The following is a 15,266-nucleotide window of genomic DNA, read 5'->3' as shown; positions in this document are numbered from 1 at the left end:
TAATTTCTACTTTCTGGGCAGTATAGAGTCATGATCTGTACTTTTCCCACTTTGTGGAATAATGTGAGCTCTTTATAGTCACATATCTACTTAGTTGTTGCAAAGGCTGACTGGGCACTGGGAAAGAATGAGTGTTTCTTGCTGTTTGCAAGTTGGATTGCTTGGTATATAAATTGACTAAATAAGTTATACTTTTCATATTTTCCTATACCTTTATTTATATTTTACTTATTTGGCCTTTGTTGGTGACAGAGAAATCATTTAAAATCATTAATATATCATCTCCGTTTATCCTTGTAATTCTATAGCTGTTACTTTTTAGTCAATATATAATGTAAATAAAGGTTCAAACTTCTTCACTGTGCAGTCTACTCTTCATCTGTAAAAATGACCACCTTTGTCTCATTTAACATATTTTGCCTCAAATAACATTTTATCTAACAATATTGTTCTGCTGGCTTTCCTTTTTAAGACTCTTTTACATTTATTTATTTATTCATTTATTTTGAAAGAGAGAGAGTGAAAGAGAGAGCAAAGGAGGGGCAGAGAGAGAGGGAGGGAGGGAGGGAGGGAGGGAGAAAGAGAGAGAGAGAGAGAGAGAGAGAGACCCAAGCAGGTTCCATGCTGACAGCACAGACATGGGGCTTGAACTCAAAATGTGAGATCGTGACCTGAGCCAAAATCAAGAGTCAGATGCTTAACCAACTGAGCCACCCAGACGCCCCTGGCTTTCTTTTCCTTTGCTTTTGCCAGTGATATATTTGCCTGATATCTTATTGTTAAGAATTCTGCCTTTAAGTATACCTCCTATAAGGAGCCTGTTTTAAGTGAATCTTCTATAAATAGCCATTCATGTGCTATTGGTTGCCCACCCAACATTTATCTATTCAAACCCTTCTGTTATCCATCTCTTTCTTTTCTAAGAGAACTTAGATTTTGGTGGGTTGGGGAACTGACTCAATGGGTAATAGGCATTAAAGAGGGCACTTGTTGGGATGAGCATTGGGTGTTACATCTAACTGATGAATCACTACATTCTACTCCTGAAACCAGTACTACACTGTATGTTAAGTAACTTGAATTTAAGTTAAAAAAACAAAAACAAAAAAACAAAACTTAGATTTTGTTAACTGCCCGTTTTCCTCCATGCGACTGTTTCAGGAGCTGAATTCTGTTTGGCCAAAGCCCATCATGTAGTTTCATTCCCCTAGACAGTGATTAGTTTACGTGTGATTATGTGCTACAATTCTGTGTCTATTTTCCAAACCAGTCCTTTTACCTACAGGAACTTCCTCAGTGTTTCTGGATGTGTAGAAGACCCTCTTATCCTAACTTCCAGACCTGGAACTTGTTGTTTCCTATCTTTCTATGCTCTAAAGTCATTTCACCTAAGGAAATTCCTAAGGCCTAATCTTAGGCCACTCATGTGTTTTCCTCAGAGCCCAATTAATTGTACATTTAAACATGTATTCAATAAGTATTTGGTGGATATTTATCATTGGTCAACTGATGTGCACTAAGGTTGTAGTGGTGATCGAGGATACATACCGGCTTACACAGTAATTGGGGGAAAAGTAAAGAAGGAATAAAATTAAACAATTGATAAACCAATATCAATAGCAGGCTTTTGTTATATCATTAGGTAGCCTATTATCAAGATGAATATTATAGACAGCAGAATGGAACACTTCCCTATAAATCTTTCCTTGAAGATAGTTCTGTAACTATTGAATCATTCCTTTAGAAAAGATCATTTTCAAATGCAAATATGCTTTAATTTAGGCTCAAGTCTGTTTCTTGGCTCTTTTAGGAATAAAGTATAATTAATTTAAGTGCTAGTGATTTTGTTCACACACACACACAAGCTCCCTTTTGTACTTTCATTAGGTAATGCAGCTCTTAGGAAAGATTGAGGCTTCCAGTTCTGAGCAAACCTCAAATTTAAAGATGGTCCAGGGGGATTATCGCCATGAAATGAACCTTTTGGAGTTCAAGTAAGTGAATGGAAGATTTTTAATTCTGTTAAGTACATTCCAAAAGGTTTTGCCTAATGAAAGCATTGGCTTTAAATGAAAATCTATCCCAGGAATTTGAAACTGGCCAAGATATAAAGCAACAAACTGTTAGAGAGAATACTCTACACTAAAGTAATTCATACAATATTCATAATAAAGGAAATATGAGGGGAGGTGGGTGGGGGGATGTGTGAAAGAGGTGACGGGGATTAAGAAGGGCACTTGTAATGAGCACTGGGCATTATATGTAAGCACTGAATCATCAATTTGTACACATGAAACTAATTACACTGTACGTTAGCTAATTGGAATTTAAATAAAATTTTTTTTTCAACGTTTTTTTTTTTTTTTTTTTTTTTTTTTTGGGACAGAGAGAGACAGAGCATGAACGGGGGAGGGGCAGAGAGAGAGGGAGACACAGAATCGGAAACAGGCTCCAGGCTCCGAGCCATCAGCCCAGAGCCTGACGCGGGGCTCGAACTCACGGACCGCGAGATCGTGACCTGGCTGAAGTCGGACGCTTAACCGACTGCGCCACCCAGGCGCCCCTAAATAAAAATTTTTTTAAAGAATGGATATTGTCATTCTCTTTGTTTATGTATTGCAACTGAATTGATATACATCCTGACCTTTTCCAAAGAAAAAGGATGATGATAATTTGAACTTATCATCAACTATATGTCTCAGTGTAACACACTTCATTGAATATACATCAATTCCCCAAGACTACCAAATAATTATTAAAACAACTTTGATTTACAAGCTTTCTTTTTAGAATTTCTTCTAAGATTCTCTACCTTCTTTACATTATCCTTTTTTTAAGACCGGTCTCTGTCCTATCTTCACTGAGTTCTCCCCTACGCACAGTAAAAGAGACAAGACTCCACAAACATTCAAATTATTGGCCTCCTTATTTCCTAATCCTCCTTTCTTGTATAAAAGACCACCATTTCCTGGAATCCTGGCACAGGCAAAGGAAAATTCTAGTCTCTTGGATGATACTACCTTACTGCCTCTTCTCTCCTTGTTCTTTTTCCTCTTGGATTTTCCACTTGGGTTTAATGACTTGGTCAAATCCAGTGTTCTGAATATACTCTGCTTGCTCCATTTTCCCCCATCCTTACAGTATTTCATCAAATCTAATTTTTAAGATACCTCCTGATTTCAGAGATGTTAAATTGGGAAATACGTGTGTCCTAGAAACTGATGAAAAACTATACTCATCTCTAAAATTCAAAGAAGTAAATGTCTTGTGTAAAGAGAATATAGCCACTTACTTCATACAATAAAAAAGCATGTCTAGGTACTTAAATTCCAGTACAATGAGGATGCCCAGTAAATATCTGCGTGGTGCTTGGTCTAATCCCATTAGCTTAGAATTAAATAAAGTGTTCCAAGTAGAAGAGTAAACTGTTTCTAGAGGTACACTTTAAGAAATTATTTTCCTGGGGGAGAAAAGGGACTTATAATCTGGAATGGAATACTGGCTTAAATGGCTGAAGTACGTTAACAAATAGAAAATCAGGGCACCTAAGTGGCTCAGTTGGTTAAGCATCCAACTTTGGCTCAGGTCATGATCTCACGGATTTGTGAGTTCGAGCCCCGCATGGGGCTCTATGCTGACAGCTCAGAGCCTGAAGCTTGCTTCAGATTCTGTGTCTCCCTCTCTTTCTGCCCTCCCCCACTTGCACCCTCTCTCTCTCTCTTTCTGTCTCAAGAATAAACATTAAAAATAAATTTAGAAAAAGGGCGCCTGGGTGGCTCAGTTGGTTAAGCGTCCAACTCTTGGTTTCAGCTCAGGTCATGATCTCGTGGTTCATGAGTCTGAGCTCCGCATCAGGCTCTGCACTTACAGCTCAGAGCCTGCTTGGGATTCTCTCTCTCTCTCCCTCTCTCTCTGCCCCTCCCTTGTTCACGCTCTCTCTCGCTCAAAATAAATAAACGTAAAAAAAACAATTTTTAATGAAATAAAAAGTAACAAAATAAAACAAAGATGAAAAAAAGTTCTCCATCTCAGCTTCCTTAAAGTAACCAATGCTAACACCAGAGATATGTCCTCCCACACTGTCCTCCTTGTTAATATAAATATCTAACAGAAAAAGGATGTTTATGTATATTTTATGTATCATACACTATTTGTATAGAAAGAACATGGCTTTTTAAAATACACCCTATACACATTATTCAATAATTTGCTTTTTTATAGTGCATTGTAATCATCTCTCTAGATCAGTGAGTATTATTCTAACATTAGTTTAATAGTTGTGTAATATTTTAACTTACAGATGTGCTATAGCTAATTCAATCACTTATTATATTGATTCTTTCCAGTTTACAGCTATCCCAAACAAACCCCAAAATTATTGTGTGTATATATCTTTAAATATCCTTAAATTTAGATGTTATTTCTAACGGCAAGATTCCTAGGTCAAAGAGTTCATTTATTAATTTTTATAAATTTATTATTATTTTTTTTTAATGTAGCAACGCCCACTTCCACCAGCAATATATGAGAAGACCTTTCTCTACACTCTTATCAACACTGGATGTTCTTTTTAATATGTGCCAATTCAAGGATGAAGATTGAATGTTTTGTTTCTATTTGCTTTCCCTTCACCATTTGAATTTCCTTTTCTGTGAATTACCCATTCTTATCATTTGTCAAAGTTTATATCATGACTTTCCTCATATTCTTATCAATTTGTAGGATTCCTTCACATTAGAGATATTAACCCTTTGACTGAGATATTTATTACAAATATATTTTCTTCAAAGAGAAAGTAAGGCAAATAGGGCTCTCTTTTTTTTCTTTTCCATTCAGAGCATTTCTCCAATTAAAATAGATGGGGTATAGTATTTGCTTTTCCTTTTTTAAGAAACTACTGTCTCTGAGAAAAGGGATCTAAAAAAAATTTAATAGCATTCAAAAATGTGTTTAATTGGACAGTTTTACCATTTAGAAACTTTAACAATTTCAAGTTTAATGGCCAATTAAATTTATGTCTTATATACAACTTAAAAGCCCCAATACTGTCTGTGGTTTTCTAGTGAATTCCTAGGACTTTGGCATTCAACACTAGACCTAACAAAGGAGATGCATAGGCTCTTCATCTGAACACCAATATGGAGACTCCTTTTTCCAGAAAGGTCTTAGTCACATGTTCAGCTAAATAACTTCCTAAGCTAACTAACCACTTAGTGCTTATAGAGCAAGAGCCTTAGTCATCATAAAATATGGCTGTCTTTTTAGGAAGGGTTTAGCAGGGGAAGTACCTATTAGTCACTCCCTAGATAGTTCTTGCTGCTGACAATGTTTAATTGATAGTGATTTATTAGAAAAGAAAAAGTATATGGTCAATGAAGTAAATGCATAGACTCAAATCTTGCCATACAGCTTTGAAAATGCTACCACAGTATTATGTTACAAACTATTCAAGTCGAGGATACGTCTCATCCATCTTCGTATTCTCAGCACCCAGCACATTCAGATGCAAATAGCCAATGAATATTTTGAAAACCAATAATGTGTAAGTTGTGTTTTGGAATACTCAAAGACAACATCATAGCCATATACAGTTGGGGGGAAATATACAAATAAGTGAAAAGCTAAACACGAAGTAAAAGTTAAGACAGTGTTAGAGGAAATAGATCAGTAGACAGAAATAAGAAATGTACTAATTGTTATTTCTGAATGTCTACCAATCCCTAAGTGACCAAGATATTCAGGTGCGTCCATCTCTGCAGTGTAAGTCTTCTCCCCATTTTAATGATGAGGAAACACAATCATAGAAATTAAATACTTTGCCCAAAGTCACATCGCTAGAAAATATCTGACTCCAAACCCCAGGTTGTTTTGTCAATCTATGACACCTCCATCTCACAACTCCAGCCATTAGTAAGCTAATTGTACTACAGAAATTTAGGGAATGGGAAGATCACATCTGCTTGAAACTATGAAGGTAAGAAGCTATGAAGGTATTGGGATTTAAGCTCAAGTACAATATGTAACAACAAGCAAAAAGCTTCCTATCAGAATGCAGTTGGAGTTGCTCTTTACTTGCGTCATTAGGACATAAAGAAGAAGTTGAAGTAGATAGGCACAAACTTAGTAGAAATAATTTTCTTAGAATTAATTTCTTTCTTCTGACATGAAATTTAAAATCTTAGGTTCAGTCTCCAAAACTGACTTGGTTAAAGCCATTATCTGAATTCTTGAGAGCCTATTAAGAGTAACATTTTTCAAGAAATCAAACTTTTCATGTCTTCTGGAAAAGTTCAATTGATTATTAAATGCAAGACAATGAGTTTGAGACTTAAGAGAACTGGTTAAAAAAAAAAAAAAGCCCCAGATTGGAGCTATGTCCTCATTTACATATGTCAACCATAACCACAGCGGTCACTAGGATGACTGTTGCAAGCCCTACACTCTGTCCTCACCATTCATGTTCATCACAGCCATCTGCTGTGTCTATGACTCCCCATTAAATTTTATTTTATGCTTTTGTGACTTTCTCCCTTATAATTGCCCTTGGTGTGTATATTAAGTTGATTCCACCAATATAAAAAATTTTTTTAACTGTATCCCACATTATTCTAGTAAGATCTGTGGCCATAATTTAAAAGTCTGACTTTTGTGTTTTTTGAAAAAGAAAATCAGCTATCTATGCTACCTACTTACTTACCTATCTACCTACCTATCTATATCTAACTACATATTTTTAAAAATATTCATTTTTGAGAGAGAGAGAGAAAGTGTGCAAGTGGGGGAGGGGCAGAGAGAGACGGAGACAGAATCTGAAGCAGGCTCCAAGCTGTCAGCACAGAGCCTAATGTGGGGCTGGAACCCACGAACTATGAGATCATGAGCTGAGTCGATAAGTCGATAAGTTGGACGCTTAACTGACTGAGCCACCCAGGCACCCTATATCTATCTACATCTGATAGAAATACTACCATAATTATTGGAATAGAGGATTTGGGAACTAAAATGTGAATGTCATATTTCATCCTGTTGAAATTTTAATTATAAATACTGTAATTCACAGAAAAGTCATTCTTTCATGGAAAGCCATGCCCATTATGTTAGGAGAAAGTCTAAGTAAAGGAGACGTATATAAACCTTTATTTTAGCTTCTCTTTTTTTATCTTTCAAGGAGAATGCTTTTTAAAAAATGCTTTCATATTTTCATAAACTACCAGTTCTGACTTTTCATGGTAACCAGTAAAGTCAGTCTCTAATTGCAGGCAAAACCTTATAATAAAATGATCACAGGTTATAAGTCATTCTTTATGACTATTTTAATTTCAGAATTCTAATTACTGATATGCACTTCTGGAGATATTACTTGGTCACATTTAATGGTTCCCTGGTTTTCAGAGGGATGTTAATATCACATCAGTAGTAAATGCTCCTATTTACACACACAGTAAAAGCGCACACTGAAGGCTGGATTTCCAATTGCAAAGCTACCTCTTGATTATCTGGGGATTTACTGTCCTTCTTAACAATCACTATTAATTAATATTTCCACCACAGATAGGAAAGACAAGATGAAAACTGAAGATTAGATATCTAAATATCTAAGCAAATGTACAATTTGTTATTTGTGAACAGCTCTAGTAAAGGGTATTAAATGAGAAACAATGAATCATTTATTCAACAACTATTCATCGAGCGCTTTCTAAATTCCAGCTACTGTTCACAGCCATGAACAAAGCAAATTCCTTGCTTTCATGGAACTTAGATTCTAGTGAAGTAGACAGCACACAAATTGTATATATCACATGGTGATCAGCATTTTGGAAAAAATAAAGTAGGGTAAAGGAATAAGGGAGGGTCAGATGGGGAAAAAGAAATTTTTTTTAAAGTGTGGTTTTAAAAAAGTCCTGGGGCGCCTGGGCGGCTCAGTCAGTTAAACATCAGACTCTTGATTTCTGCTCAGGTCACGATTTTACAGTCGTGAGATCAAGCCCTGAGTCGGGCTCCTTGCTGGGTATGGAGCCTGCTTAAGATTCTCCCTTTGCCCCTCCCCCACTTGTGTGCTTGCATGCTCTCTCTCAAATAAAAATAAAAATAAACCAACAAACAAAGTCAGTCCTATGTTAAGGAGGGAAATGGTGCTTGAAAAGATATCTGAATGAAATGAGGGCAGGAGCCACTGGGTATTCTAAGAAAGAGTGTTCCAGACATAGAAAACAGTTGGCTAAAATGAGGCTGTCCATGTGTCAGTTGGGAACTTATTTGAGATCCATCAGCTGTTAGTCAGTAGCACAGGTGTTTGGAAATCATGATTAGATTAGCAGGAACTGTGGCCGATGGTACCTTCTCAATGTGGAAATACTCACCTGAATCAAGATACGCTTTCTATGTGAAAAGTATCTCTCTCCGTATCAAAACATGTGATAATTTAAAGCTGAAGATTAGAATTCAGGTATTATACCACAGCTAATACAGCTACTGGAAAATTAACTTTTCCCATTCCTTGATTTCATCATCTAAATCCTGGTTTCTCAACGTGGGCACTATTGGCGTTTGGGATGGGTAATTCTTTTCTGTGAGGCTGTTCTGTGCATTGTAGGATGTTTAGCAATATTTCTGGCGTCTACACACTCCACGTGTCAGTAGCACCTCCAAGTTGTGACAACCAAAAATGTCTCCGTACGTTGTTAGAGGGCCACTGCTCTAAATAAAAACTGGAAATGGTCTCATATAATTTGTCTTTTCCAAATACTAGTCCAAACACTTTTTCAAGGAAGCTAGAGACACATACATGCAATATATGTCCAGCATTTCTTAAGCAATTTCCAGTGATAAATACCGCAAAATTATCGAAATATAATTTTTCCTGAAAAATTACAGTATTATAGCAATGATTACTTCAAGCCATCCACATGTTGTAAGTTAGTCTGAATATTTTCAATAACAAACAACATGCAGTACTCCTGCCTGTCTAATATAGTGCCTATTCTAGAAGGGAATTTGAAATTGACATTTTACTACAAGCTAGTCACATGCAGAAAACATACAGAGACCGCTTGCCAGTCCCCATCCTCATCCTTCCTCTTCTCAGACCATATTTCTCAGTCATTCCAGCTATGGATTCTCCTTTTTACTCAAACCTCAGCCATTCTAGAGTGACTTTTCATATTGAAGCTATATGATTCCAATCTTTTCAATCTCTGTAATAACATCCACTTCCATTTAAAAAAATCATTCATTCTCTGTTATTTAATATTCCTGTGGTGCATCATTTTTATGCCAGCGGTCGTTTCCTGCACCTTAGCGTATTATATATCTGTTTTTGCCCCACATGAGTAACTCAGTACCTCTTTAAGCCCTCCCTGAACCCTACTCCCTAAAGAATCCACAGAGACCCACTGGAGGCAAAGGGGACTTTACTGAGGATCTCACCTGAGACAGAAAAGACAACCAAGGACTGTCTCCCATGGGCACTCTGCTTTCCCAAAGTCCTTCTGGGTCTTTCTTCCTGCTCCCTTCCCTACATCCTACCTATGATTTTCTCTGGCCCAGCTCCTCCCCCAGCTGGGTAGTGACCTTTGCAGGACAGAGATTCCACCAACTTCCACCCTTAGCCAAATCTGCCCACTGCTAAGAATGATTTGCATACTTTCTACTAATTTTTTACATTAGAAAATGTATTTCATGATGTGATTATCTGTTGCTTAAATTTCAGTGTATGTAAAGTTAGATTAGACAACCAAGTTCTTTTTTCATTTGTTTGTATTGTATGTGGCTGCTTTCCCACTGCAATGGCAGCACTGAGTGGTTAAAGAATTGATTGGTTGCAATGGAGACCATATGGCACACAAAGCCTAAAACATTTACTATCGACCTTTCATAAAAGAAGTTTGTGGACCCCTACGTACCCAGGGGTGATATCACCATCCAAGTGGCTTGTCAAGGTGTTTCTTCCACATATACAATGTACCCCAGGCCCTAAGAGGAAACCTGCATGGATGGATGATACATGTGTTTCTGTGTGTCCATGTGTCTGTCTTTGTGTATATGTGTATTTTAAGGTATGCAGAGGGGTGTTGTCAGCAGCCAGGTCGAATGCAAGCTTGGGGCAGGGACCCAAAATATGCTCCCTTGCTCCCTACCTCCCACATCAACCCATAAGTACTTGTTAGACATCTTGAACCTCATCATCTGAAAAACTGCAGTTTGTCAATACTAAATTTTGGTTTTATGTTTAAATTTACTTTATTAAAATATAACTATTTTCCCCCTTAGATTTAATTCAGTTTCAAACAACCTATATGAGGCAGTTGAGAACCATCAAAAATGGACAGAGAAACAGTTCCTCAACTATGAAAAAGACCACCTTGGCCATGTAAATCAATGTCTGAAGCTCCTACAGGAGAAGCTGGTAAGTAAACAGCTGCATAGTCATTGTCTGGATGTTGAAAGTTTCACTGGGACATTCACAGTAACCTTCACTGTGTCAGCAATTAACCTTTTCTGGCACCAGAATGGGAATCCAGAGGCCTGCCTTTTGGTTCTGTGTGCTACTCTCCAACTCCGGGAACCCACACTTCTCAGTGTGCTCTACCCATAATAACCTAAAGAGAGGTGGTTTTTTTTTTTTTTTTTTAAATACATATTCTCGGTTCCAACCCAGAGCTGAGGTCCCTGGGGCCTCTCCTGGAGATCTGTGCGCCTAGGCAAGCCTCCTGGAGGACACTTAGACACAGTAAAGCCTGAAAACTTCTGCCATAGACAAGTCAGTTTACCTCTCTGAAGATCCATCCGTCAATCAAAGGTTTTCAAAACTTCTTTTCCAGAGGCAACCTCATAGAGAAACTCCCAGCTTTGGGGCAAGACTACCAGGATGGAGGGGAAATCTGTTGATTGCAGGTACCCCTCACTCCTAGCAGTGCATCCAACCAGCTGCTAGCCCCAATGGGAGAGCAACACAGGGCCATCCGCGTCATCAGTGACTGCCAGCCTTGCTGGTGATTCAAATAAGATGTTTCTGGAATTTCGGTAGAGGGGCTTTGGGCAGCTAGGTTTGTAGACAGCTGACAGAGGCAGGAGTCCAAGAGATGTAGATAACCATTCCAGCTTTATCACTGATAAGGCTATTGAAGTCTGTGTGGTCCAACATGCAGCCAACAGGGCCTGCTAGTTCTCTAGGATTTAGACAGACTCATCCACCAGTTATAGGCAGCACTAGGTGACCACAGGGTGACCTGCAGGCAGAAGCTTTCCACCACAAGAAAGAGGCTGGAATCCACTTCCCCGATGCAGGCAGGGCCAAAAATAGGAGGGGGGCGCCTGGGTGGATCGGTCGGTTGGGCCTCCGACTTTGGCCTAGGTCATGGTCTGGTGATTCATGAGTTCCAGCCCCGCGTGGGGCTCGGCGCTGACAGCTCAGAACCAGGAGCCTGCTTCTAGATTCTGTGTCTCCTCCTCTCTCTGCCCCTCCCCTGCTCATGCTCTGTCTCTCTCTGTCTCTCAAAAATAAATAAATGTTAAAAAAATAATAATAAAAAATAGGAGGAACAATGGGGCCAAGTCACTGTCACCCAGTTCCTGCTGGCAAGTTCCCTGTGAGAAGGGTAAGAAGGAGCAGAGAAGCTCCTGAGCCTGGGGCATCCATGAAGTCCCCACCTCACTGCAATTAGAATCGTCTGGAGAGTTTTTCAACTAGATAAATTCCTGAGTTCCACTGTGGACCAATTAAATCAGTTTCGTGAGGGGCGGGGTGGTGGTAGTGGTTGTGTGATGGTCCAGGTGATATCAATAGACAACAGAGGTCAAGAATCACTATTCTAGCTGAACTCTGTCCACGTGGAGATACAAAGCTCGAGGGAATAGGAATGTGTAACAGGAACATGACCCAGGAGCTTAAAGCAGTGTCTAAAATGCCTCCCTTCAGGCGCCTGGGTGGTTCAGTCAGTTGAGCGTCTGACTTCGGCTCACGTCATGATCTCACAGTTTGTGAGTTCGAGCCCCGTATAGGGCTCTGTGCTGACAGCTCAGGGCCTGGAGCCTGCTTCGGATTCTGTGTCTCCCTCTCTCTCTGCCCCTCCCCTGCTTCCACTCTGTCTCTCTCTCTCTCTCAAAAATAAAGATTAAAAAAATTAAAAAATAAAATGCCTTCCTTGACCACAATTCTTTAAACACTAGACTGTAATTCCAACTCCTCAAGGCATTTCAGCAAAACCACAGTCCTTTCTTTTCTTTTTCCTATCACATGCAGAATTCTAGAAACTGCAAACAAGGTCAAGCAAAGGGATGAACTCTCACACGTGTGAACACAGTTTTAGATACAAAGGAACCTGGTCGGAATTTTCATGTTTAATATGGAAAAGTGAACTTGTTGGGGCGCCTGGGTGGCTCAGCTGGTTAAGTGGCTGACTTTGTCTCAGGTCATGATCTCACGGGTGATGAGTTCGAGCCCTGAGTCAGGCTGTGTGCTGACAGCTCAGAACCTGGAGCCTGTTTCAGATTCTGTGTCTCCTTTTCTCTCTGCCCCTTCACTGCTTATGCTCTCTCTCTCACTCTCAAAAAAAAAAAAAAATAATAATAATAATAAATATTTAAAAAAATAAAATAAATAAAAGTGAACTTGTTAAAAACATTCCTTAAGCTGAAGTACATATCCACCTAAGTTTTCTTTTCTGCAGAATTTTATCTCATGATATCTTTTATAGGAAAAGTCTGAAAATAAAATGGAAGAGAAATTACTGAAGCTTTCAAGCAAATTAGAGAATTTCGTTAACACAGAGAAACAGGAAGCAGAACTAAGTCCAGTAAAGCATATAGAAAATAAACTGTCCAAAAAGATGAACCAACTGGAAAAGCACATCTGGGGTGAATTAGAGAAAATTCAGACTGAATATCAATCAGGTGAGCAGACACCTTTAAGAACACTAGTTCTTGCTTATCCAATTCCTCAGAGTTGTCTACTTGGAGCTCATGGCCATGGATCAGTCTTGTCATTATTGATATCCTTCCGTATTTAATCTCACTTTTCTAACTATCCCATAGAATGTCAGCATGCCATTGGAAGGTAGATAAACAAGTTCACATTCTTCATTCAGACTGGGCAGTGTCACAAGCTTGCCAACACTGTGAGGTTGTTTTTGTTTGTTTGTTTTGTTTTTTGTTTTTTTACGGAGATCATAGAATCATAGAATTGTTAGACTTGGAACGTCCTTGAGATCAAGACCTGACTTGTGGTATGTCATGAAATCAGGACTTGAAATCGAATGCCCCTCATTGAACTGCAGGTAATGAGCCTGGACGGATGTCAGACTGGAGACCTGACCTTTACAAGTGAGAGAGAGAGATGAATTAACAGAGTCCGGTATAATGACTGCTTTTCTTCTTAAGGAGGCTAATGGCAGCAGTGTCAAGCTGAGCTAACATCAAAGAGGATTAATTTGAAAGGCTCATCTAATTTGTCAAAGGGAAGGACATGGGATAGGAGCTGGGGAGCAGCCATCTGCCTCCAGTCACAATTCTGAGCAAATTACCAGAACCAGAGGTTCCTTTATTAAAGAAAGTCCCAATTCATTTTCCGTCTTCTAGTTCTCAGAAAAATGCCTGCAAATTCTCTCAAATGTTGATCCTGTACAGAGATGCCTTGAAGGTGTCTTGGGAAGATATTATGGTCTCATTCTCCCCGATGCTTGATGCTCGTAGCATATAAGTAAAATTTGCTGCCTGGAAATCTGACCCACACTGCCCCTATCCCCATCTCCCATTGTCAAACCAAAATAATGAATTATCTGGTCAGGAATCACATTCCAAACTTAACTCGCCCTTGTTTTAGGTCCCTGCTTTCTACTTAAATACCAGAGGTTTCATTATATTCATCCCATTAGTATAACCCCAGGATGAGCCAAAGAGGAATTTGCACTCTGCTTTTTTTCTGCATTTTACTAACTGGAAGTTCTAGGAAAGGGGAATTTCAAATTAATGGTGTGCTCTTTTATGCCTTTAATAAAAATGTGTTGAGAAATGACTATTTGAAAGGCCCAGTGAATAAGAAATGGGCTGTACCCTAAGAAGCTTGCAGTCTGGTGGGTCTGTGGTCATGAGTGACTAGACCTGCATAAAAGAGAAGGTGCTGGCGGTGGGGGGTGCAGGGGGAACAGCTGGTGGCCACTCCTTAGGTCCCTCAACAGGTCACTTTCTGAGAAGTTTTAAAATCTCACCTGTGTTCTTTATCTTCAATTTGGTAAACAAGGATTAAAAAAGAGATCATCCAAATCTCTTATTAAAGCATACAGAGAGAAGAAAATATTTTAAATTTCTCTCTTGAAATATAGAATTATTTAGTTATGCAATATATTTGGGCAAGGAGAAGGAGAGGAATTGAATTAAATTTTCCCGATGAAGCCAGATACAAGCGGAAACACTATTGCTAATATATCTTCATGACATAGAAGAAATGGGTTATTGTACATTTTTACACTGGTCTTAATGGAATTTAATATGCTTTAAATGATGATCGATTATGGCATAAGCGCTGATTAGCAACTTTTGTTTAAAAAAAAAATTCCAATGCATTGTTTCATTTCAGTATACCTTTTCTCATATCCTCTTCCAGGATTTAAATCAATTCATGACTCTCTCAGCTCCCTCCAACAAATACAGAAAACAAAGATGGATTTAGAGAAATATAAAGTACAGAAAGACCTAAAGAAATTACAGCGTAAGATAGTGGAACTCCAGGAAGTATAAAACTTTTCTGTCATCTTTTTCACCAGCCAATATAGTGGTTTGCTGGCAAAAGTCGGGAAGAAGTTAATATCTCTGGGATGTTGACTGCTTCTTATACCTCTGTATTTCTTACCACCTTTTTCAGGAAATGAATGTGCCAGAAAACCCAATAAAGCAGAGAAGTTTATGATGTCTTCACTAATTTATTAATGAAAAAGTTAAGGAATTTTTTACATATATGCCTTTTCATATTTTTATTTGCCTATAGAAAAGAGCATTCAAATAATGTACATATACAAGTGAAATGGGACTGGTGTAAACATAAAACGAGGGCAGGAACTGTGGCAAATTGGACCACTTACCCTGTCTACAAAGGAATAGCCACCATGCAGTCCTGGTTCATCATTAATATGCATATAATCCATTGGTGCCAAGATTTCATTTTTCAAGAGAAACTAGAAATCTGGTTTAATTTATTTTTTTAACATTTTATTTATTTTTGAGACAGGGAGAGACAGAGCATGAACGGGGAAGGGTCAGAGAGAGGGAGACAC

General features: G+C 38.5%; 1 protein-coding gene across 3 annotated transcripts in view; it reads left to right on the top strand.

Annotated features, from left to right (window-relative positions):
- The window catches only part of FAM81B (family with sequence similarity 81 member B), a 55,180-nt gene extending 40,281 nt beyond the window's left edge, over positions 1-14,899 (top strand). For all 3 annotated transcript variants that reach the window (XM_058726955.1, XM_058726976.1, XM_058726966.1), the window contains 4 exons: positions 1,888-1,994; positions 10,270-10,405; positions 12,696-12,891; positions 14,600-14,899. In XM_058726955.1, coding sequence (XP_058582938.1) covers positions 1,888-1,994; positions 10,270-10,405; positions 12,696-12,891; positions 14,600-14,733 — 573 coding nt within the window. In that variant the 3' untranslated portion in view covers positions 14,734-14,899. The remainder of the gene's footprint in view (positions 1-1,887; positions 1,995-10,269; positions 10,406-12,695; positions 12,892-14,599) is intronic.
- The last annotated feature ends 367 nt before the right edge of the window (positions 14,900-15,266 follow it).

Source organism: Neofelis nebulosa, chromosome 1 (assembly GCF_028018385.1).
Source record: "Neofelis nebulosa isolate mNeoNeb1 chromosome 1, mNeoNeb1.pri, whole genome shotgun sequence".
Taxonomy (NCBI): Eukaryota; Metazoa; Chordata; class Mammalia; order Carnivora; family Felidae; genus Neofelis; species Neofelis nebulosa.
This window is presented reverse-complemented; position numbering and strand designations above follow the sequence as displayed.